The sequence below is a fragment of the Hipposideros armiger genome, unplaced genomic scaffold (genome assembly GCF_001890085.2).
Source record: "Hipposideros armiger isolate ML-2016 unplaced genomic scaffold, ASM189008v1 scaffold_3, whole genome shotgun sequence".
Taxonomy (NCBI): domain Eukaryota; kingdom Metazoa; phylum Chordata; class Mammalia; order Chiroptera; family Hipposideridae; genus Hipposideros; species Hipposideros armiger.
The window spans coordinates 4,104,790-4,112,837 of NW_017731353.1; the positions used below are offsets into that span (position 1 = coordinate 4,104,790).

At 55.6% G+C, this 8,048-nt stretch overlaps 1 protein-coding gene across 1 annotated transcript in view; it reads left to right on the forward strand.

The window, feature by feature from the left end:
- Nucleotides 1-8,048, forward strand: part of HMCN2 (hemicentin 2) — a 159,733-nt gene that overhangs the window by 57,408 nt on the left and 94,277 nt on the right. Inside the window, exons 16-19 of the mRNA XM_019641692.1 lie at nt 4,042-4,230; nt 4,903-4,998; nt 5,272-5,399; nt 7,358-7,502. Of these exons, the coding sequence (XP_019497237.1) occupies nt 4,042-4,230; nt 4,903-4,998; nt 5,272-5,399; nt 7,358-7,502 (558 nt within the window). The remainder of the gene's footprint in view (nt 1-4,041; nt 4,231-4,902; nt 4,999-5,271; nt 5,400-7,357; nt 7,503-8,048) is intronic.

Consider the following 8,048-nt stretch of genomic DNA (forward strand, 5'->3'; position numbering starts at 1 on the left):
ACGAAAATCATTTTATGGTTGGGGGTCACCGCAACATGAGGAACTGTATTAAGGGGTCGCGGCATTAGGAAGGTTGAGAACCGCTGCTCTAAATGGATGCGTGCCCATCCCTCTTCCTGCTGTCATTCCAGTCCCCACTTCCTGTTCCCAGACTGGGAGCCCCTGGTTGCTGAGTGGACAGTAGGGGAGCAGGAGGTGTGCTTTTGTGGGTGCAAAGACCCTCTGGCCAGCCTGGGGGAGCAGGAGAGAAGCAGAAGTGGGCTCTGTGACAGAATGAGGGGGGGCTTCCCCACCAGGCACTGCGGGCCCAGGACCTGCAGTCCTTCTAGGGGCCCAGGACGATGCTCTGATTTTAATGTCTTTTAAAATCAGAAGAAAAAAAGGAATAGATAAAAATGAATCCAGCTGGATTGTGTTAGTCTTTATACCAATGCAGCCATAAAATATAATTTTTAATACTTCTTTATGGAAGAAGAGGCCCATAAAAGGCCCCCTGCAGCCAGTGGCCTGAGGCTCCAGGCCCAGTCATAGCACCTTTATATGGAGAAAGGAGTCCTTGGGGGAGGGGGCTGCGGAAGCCCTTCTTCCCAGCCCCTGGCTCAGTCTCAGTCACCCTGGGGTTCCCTCTGAATGCAGGGTGGGCCTAAGGCCAGCCTGTCCTGTGGTCATCTTGCCCACCCACAGTCCGTCTCTCCCCTTCTGGCTAACCTGAGTCAAGGCTGACCGAGCTCGCCTTCCTGAGCGGCTCGTCCCCACCGGCCCTGCCCCAGGGCTCTGAGCCACAGGGTCTGGCACAGCGGTGGGGTGCGGATGTGGCAGAGGAGACTGGGGGGCTGCAGGGTCTCCAGTTGATAATAAAAAGCCCTGGAACCTTAAGGTATTGGAACCAGGGTGAAAACACAGTTACCTCTCTCTGGATGGGGAAACTGAGGCCCAGAGTAGTGAAGGGGTTCATGCAGGGGTGCCCAGTGGGGCTGAGGCAGAGTGGGGGCCCCTGTCCAGGCTGTGGGCTGTTAGGTGGGTGCTCCTGGCCCCAGAGGCCAAGTAGGAGGAAAGGAAGCTGGTACCTCTGTCATGGCCGCTGGGCTGAGGCTGTTAGAACCCACGGGGGTCTTGGCGTTGGGGGGAGTGTGGCCCAACCTGCTGGGTCCAGTTAACCTCATCCTCAGCTCCCCTGACGACGAGGGGACGGGGGAGGCAGAAGCAGCCTTCATGGTGGCCAGTCGCTCCTGTCCTGCCCCCTCATGCTTCAGAGGGGCCGTTTTCCTGGGTACTCCCGATTCCCCACACAGAGCTGCCCCCCACAAACACGTGGCTGCAGCCTCCACGGAGGAGACCGGGGCCTCTGCGGAGAGCCTGGCAGCTGCTGTGACGCCCAACTGTCTGTGGGCATTTGCGGTTTCTGCCCCAGAGAACTGGCCGGGTGAGATGAAAGGGCCGTTCCTGGGGAAAGCAGATAGGTAGAGCCAGCTCGTGGTCCCTCCCGGGGTTACTGCAGGTCACCTGGGAGGCTGTGAGGAGGGGCCTTGCTCAGAGACTGACAGCAGAGGTGGCTGAGCCCCGAGGGTGGGGCTCTAGGAAGAACACTGGGCTGGGAGCCTGGCCCCTCACCCACCAAGTGCTGCAGCCCTCAGGGCCACCCTGCCCCCTCTTCTGGTCGACATAGGGACTAGAGGACCTTCAGCTCTGGCATATGAGGGTTCTGGGGTCCCGCCTTATCTGGGGACTCCAGGTGAGGAACGGGGAATGGTTGCAGAGGAGGCTGAGGCAGTTTTCCAGGCAGGGTCTGGCTGCTTTGGGATTCTCCCTGAGACAGGGTGGAAGAGCTGGGTGCGGCTCTGACTGGGGCGAGCACAGAGGGGGATGCAGGGGTGCGGGGGTGGAGAGCCGGGGCCTTAGCAGCCGCCAGACCTGGGCTGATTCCAGCTCTGCCGTTGACTTTGAGTTGTGCCCTTGGGCAGGTTCCTTCATCTCCTTGACCCTCAGTTTCCTCATCTGTAATATGGGGCTATGATACTATCACTTCATGAGTTATATTGAGATCGTTAATGAAATCATGTTCCTAAAAGCACCAGCTCCATGCCCATCACTTAGCAGGCATTCCAGATGCTACCCTTATACCGTATTTCCCCATGTATGAGACGCACCCTTTTTCAAAAAATTTGGGGTCTAAAAACTGGGTGCGTCTTTTACAGTGGTTGTAGATTTTTTTACTTGCATTTCCCGCAAGTCATGAGAAGCTGTATGAGTTTTATGATGAATAAAACTTGAGTTCAATAACTTTATGTAATATGTTTTTTTTCAAATTTTGGGCCCCAAAATTAAGGTGCATCTTATACATGGGAGCGTCTTATACATGGGGAAATATGGTACTTACTATTTGCTTATTATTGTAAGGGTCCGTCCCTTCTCAGGGGGTCGTTCAGGCCTGGGAGGACGATGAGAGTGTGCTTTGAGATAGCCCAGAGTCAGGAGACAAAGCTGGGCTGTTTGGGGGCAAAGGAGGGAGGGACTCAGGAAGCATCTGAGAGAGACGTGGATGGGAGGCCGGCCTGGAGGAGGGAGGCGTGCGCTGGGCCCTGCAGGCGGGCTGGGTGGAGTGGGGAAGGCAGGCGTTGAGGGTACCTGGCCCTGGGGTTGAGCCCCAGTTCTACCCAGGGTGGAGGTGATGGCAGAGCTGTGTCCCCGGGGCCAGAGCTCTGCAGGACCCCTAACCCTGTCTGAGGCGAGCCGGGAGCAGAGGCTTCCTGGGACTCTGAACCGCGGCAGCTGCCAAACCCCGATGAGAAAGAAAAGAGGCGTGCGGGTGGTGTCTGCGGCTGGGTCCAAGACTGTCTTCCTCCTTGTAGTGATTTTCCAAGTTCTGTTTATATCTCCCTGGAACTTCCCTAATCCCCGAGGCCTGGAGGGAAATTTGATGTCATGATTTGGATGTAGATTTCTGGAGAGAGATGGAAAGAACAAAGCTGAGGATCTTCCATGGAGCTGGATGCAAAGCGTTAATCAAGGCTGGGGGACCTTCCTGGCCATGGGTCTGGACAGGGTCCCGAGGACAGTGTCCAGAGGTGCAGAGGACAGGGCCTGGACCTGTCTGGAGCTGGACCTATTCCTGGCCTGCCGAAGGGCTGAAAGGATCACGAGAGTCTGTTTGGGGAAATAACTTATTTTCCCTCCCTGATTATAAAAGTAAGACAATGCTTACAACAAAAGTTTGGAAGAAACACTACAAACTATTAGCAGTGGTTATCTTGGGGAGGGGCATGGGATCTGGGGGTGTGTGGAGCAAAAATTAGGGAACTATACTACTGTGTGTGTTTACATTTTTTATAACTCAAGTGAGCCAGGCAGCCTTGTTGTCCTGGTGTAATTATTATTAATACGGCCCTTTTCACTCTCCAGTGTCCCCGTTTGGACCATAAAGCGTGAGGTCACATTATTTATAATAAGCATGCTTTGATTTTGTAATAGTGCTTTATACGCTCATTACAAAAAGTTCAGCAACAGAGAAGGACGTAGAGAAGAGATTAAAGATGGCCTAGAAACTTCCCATGAACTTGGTTCTCTGGGGTGGTGTGGGAATGGTTGCCCAAAACCAGGACGCCTGCACGAGGAAGCTCCCTGTGGCCCAGGAGAAGGGCGAGGGAGTCCTAGAGGCTCCTGTGGCTGGAGCGTGACTTGCAGCCCTTCCGAGGTGGGCTTCCGGAAAGCGTCACTCCCAGGAGCAGGCGTGTTGTTCCCCTACGCGTCTGGGCAGAGCGAGGTCCCCATGACCCCACTCAGGCCTACGAGGCGTGTGTCGGCAGCTTCACACCGCCAAAAGCCGCTCCCTCCGCCCCCTTCCTGAAAGCTCTCCAGGGGTGGACCCCGCAAAGCTCAGGTTGACCTCAGAGCCCTGGATCTGAGTCAGCCCCCAGGTTCATGAGGGTGAGGCTGGAAGAGGGGGAACCTCCCAGGGATGGGAGGGGAGACAGGCGCTGGGAACAGTCCCCTGGGGGCGGGTGGGTCAAGCCTCCAGGCGTGGCTGACGGGTCACCTCTGCAGATGCGCCCCAGCTGACGGAGCTGCCCCGGAATGTCACCGTGGAGCTGGGCAGGAGTGCCCTCCTGGCATGTCGGGCCGTGGGCCGCCCGCCCCCGACAGTCACCTGGCGCCGTGGAGACGGCCGGCCACTGGAGCCTGGGCGGGGCAGCGGGTCCAGGCAGCCCCATTCAGGGGTGCTGTTCTTTGAAAGTAAGAAGTTGGGGCTGGGGGCGGGTGGGCAGGGGAGACAGGATGGCTTCCAATACCCTGAGCCGCTAGGCTGAGTGTCTGGGAGCAGGACCCTGAGCCCCGCACTGACCATGGGTGAGGCAGGGTCATGTTTAGCTGGGTGACTCTGGTCAAGTCATTTCAGTAAATTGAACGAACCATAATAATGATAATGATAGTACTACTACCTGGGTTTAATTACCTTAAGGGGTTGTTGTGTGGGCAGTATGCATGAAATGCTTAGCACAGTTCCTGACACATAGGCGTCAGCCATCATCATCACCATTGTCATCACCATTGTCATCCCCACCATCACTACTACTACTAAAGCTGCTATTCCTATTTACAATGTGCCAGGCTGGATGCTGGGCACAGTAGTCCCATCATCTTATCGATCACCCCCAATCACACTATAAGGTACAGGTATTGATAAATTATGCCCATTCTAAAGATGAGCAAACTGAGGCCTTCTCACCCTTACAAGTCCTGGCTATCTGCCCCCTCCCTCTCCTCTTTGCCATCTCAGCCCTCCCACCTAACCTCTGCAGGGCCAGGCTGTGTCGAGGGCTCCCTGTGCGCTGGGGAATGGAGTCTGTGGGGGCTGGAGCCCTGGCGTGCCCCGACAGTCAGGCCTGTCTCCTTCCTGCCCCTCAGGTGTGGTCCCCGAAGACCAGGCCCTGTATGTCTGTGAAGCTCAAAATGTCTTTGGGAAAGTCCAGGTGGAGGCCCGGCTCGTGGTGACTGGACATGGTTCGCTGGTGGACCTGGAGAAGCGGGGGAGGTGGGGAGGTGGGGGTACCCCCAGGGAGGCCCCCCCCATGGCCACCCGTTCTTTGGGACAGATGTGTCCACAGCCAAGTTCTCCGAGAGGAGCATCTAGGTTCCTGCTTCCTGGGCAGTGTGCCCCAGGAAATGTGCCCTTTGACCCCTTTGGGCTCCCCTGGGGAGAAGTGAGGGCCTCTGTCCCCCAGATAACTACCCACAGGAATCTAGTGTGCTCAATGCCATCTCCTCTCCCCACAGCTCTCCCCCAGATTGCCAGCAGTGCCTCCACCATCCGGGTGCTGGAGAGGCAGCCCGTGTCCCTGCCGTGTGTCATCCTGGCCGGGAGGCCCCTCCCCGAGAGGCGCTGGCTCAAGGCTGGTCTGCCAGTGAGTGCTGGGCTCCTCCGGGTGTGGTGGGCCGTGGCACCTGGGGACCGAGGGGGCTGTCACATCCATGCCTTGGTCTGTGCTTTGCTGTTCCCCTGTTTGGGAATGTCCTCTTCCTTCCTCCCTCTCTTCCCTGCCTCTTTCCAGAACCTTCTTTGATAACGTGCTATAGCATCATCACCCTCTAAAGTCCTGCCAAGGCTCGATGTGGCTGCCAGCCCCCTTGGAGCTCGGCAGGAGGATCTGGCCTCCGTTAGTGCGGAGGGCTGGGAGCACGAATTTAGTAGGGCACAGACACGATACACTGGTCACTCGTGTCCCGATGGACCCAGAGCGGAGATGTGACCTGCACCGTTGAATATCTGCCTGACTACCTAGCTTGGTGCTGGGCAGAGTGGCTGCTTTATCTGCTTTATCCACTCATAGGGATTTGGTTTTCCCTATTTTCTTTTTTCTTTTTCTTTTTTTTTTAGCTGGGCCATCCTGCCACCTGTTGGCAGCTCAGCGGCAGCTCAGCTCGGGCCGGGCATCAAACCGCTGTTGCTCAGAGCTCACACTCTTGAGCGAGCTCTTCACCAACTGAGCCACTTGGTCGGCCCTATTTTCTCCTATTGCCCTTTCCTGTTAAAGCCTTTGCCTCCCTTCCCCTCAATTCTTCTGTCCTGTCCTCAGACACACTGGGGTCCTTATGCCCTTGAGGCTATAAAGAGGTGCCCTCACCCCCATTTTCTTCAAAGCACCAGCAGATGGGCGGATGCTGGACACCCAGGGAGGCAGTGACTGCGTGGTCATCTTTCTGTTCCCGCTGTCCCTGCCCCTGCATGAGGCAGACAGAGCGCTGCTCACAGAGCGTGCAGGCTTTGCAGAGGCTGGTGGTGATGATGGTGGCTCACTGTCAGCCTGTGTTAATTAGACATGACCCGAGGAGGACTCTGCCGGGAGTGATGGGCATGGGGGAAGGAGTGGCTGTGGGCCTTGTCGATGCCAGGACAGGGAGTGGCCGGAGATGAAGGGACACTGAGGGGAGCCCTGCCTGCTCAGCTGCTGAGTACAAGGAGCTGAAAGCTCCTCAAGGGCCGGCCGAGGGGCTCAGTTAGTTAAGAGCTCACTCAAAAGTGCGAGCTCTGAGCAACAGGGTCACCAGTTTGATTCACAGCCTGAGCTGAGCTGCCGCTGAGCTGCCAACAGGTGGCAGGATGGCTCAGCTAAAAAAAAAAAAAGAAAGCCCCTCAAGCTTGCTCAGCCCGAAAGGGCCTGGTGCTGAGACATCCAGGAGCATCTCCTGAACTTGAGAGCAGGATGGGCAGTCAGGCTCACGGGACAGGATCAGGGAGGCCGAAAAGGGGCCAGGCCTGGTGGGAAAGTTTTAGGCCCCTCCAAGGATGGACTGATGGCTGGACATCTTTATGGAGGTTGTCCTGGGCCCGTTCTGGACCGGTGCTCGCCTCCTGGTGCTGATGGCAACCTGGGCAGCCACCAGGAGCCACCATCCCTGCTTCTCTTTCTGGGACCACACCTGATGTGGCCACTCCTCGGGTCTGCCCTGCATGGCTCTGTTCTCTCCCTGAAGGCAGGATGTCCCTCCTCTCTGTGGCCTTGGAGTTCCCGCCTCTGCTCAGTAAAGGCTCTGGCCCCAACCCCACACTCCCAGGAGAGGTTCCCATCGACCCGGCTTGGGTCAGGCGTCTTGTCCTGGTCCTGTTGACCATGGGAGAGTGAGGTCAGGGGTATGCTAGGGGTCAGGCCCACCTATTCTTGAGGGTCTGTGGGAGTGGATGAGACTCAGGGGAGGGGGCTTGGGGCTGGGCAGTCCTGGCGTCACCCCTCGCCCACTCCCCCACCTTCTCAGTCCAGCCTGCTCCCTGCTGGCCTGGTGGGCAGTGCGGTCTCTGAGGGCTCTCTTAGCTGGCTTTGGATGGGGCCTGTGGTCCAACCTGGTGCTTCCTCACCTTCACCAGCTCCCACCTGGCAGCCGGCATTCTATTCGAGCCGACGGCAGCCTCCACCTGGACCAGGCCCTGCAGGAAGACGCAGGGAGGTACAGCTGTGTGGTCACCAATACGGCCGGCTCTCAGCACAGGGAGGTGCAGCTGGTTGTCCAGGGTGAGTCCTGGGGCCCCACGGTGGTGGGGGGGACTCAATCTTGAATACCTCTGTTTAAAAATATTGCAAAAATAGTATTAATACATATTCACTGTAGTAGGAAATTGAGAGATTGGACAAGTAAAAAAATATATCCCTATAATACTAATAGCTAAGAAAAACGAGAATAATTTTACATTTGGGTGTGTATCTTTCATACTGTATGTACACACGAGGTCCCACTTGCACACACACTCCGCATATATATATATATATAATAAATTGTGTATAATATAAATTATGTATATTCCTTACATAAGTTGTATATAAATTATTTTTATATAATATAGTCTATGTATTATATATGTATCTATATTTCTATCCATCTGTCTGTAAATTCTTTATAAACACATACACATAAATATTTTAAAACCAAGCTGGGACCACATTATGATATTACTGTCTTGCAACCTGAGTGTTTTTCTTGGCAGTGTATTATGACTGTTCCTGTCAGTAAATTCTCAGAAGCTCTGGTTTAAGACGGCGTGTCCCTGCGCGCATGAGCCA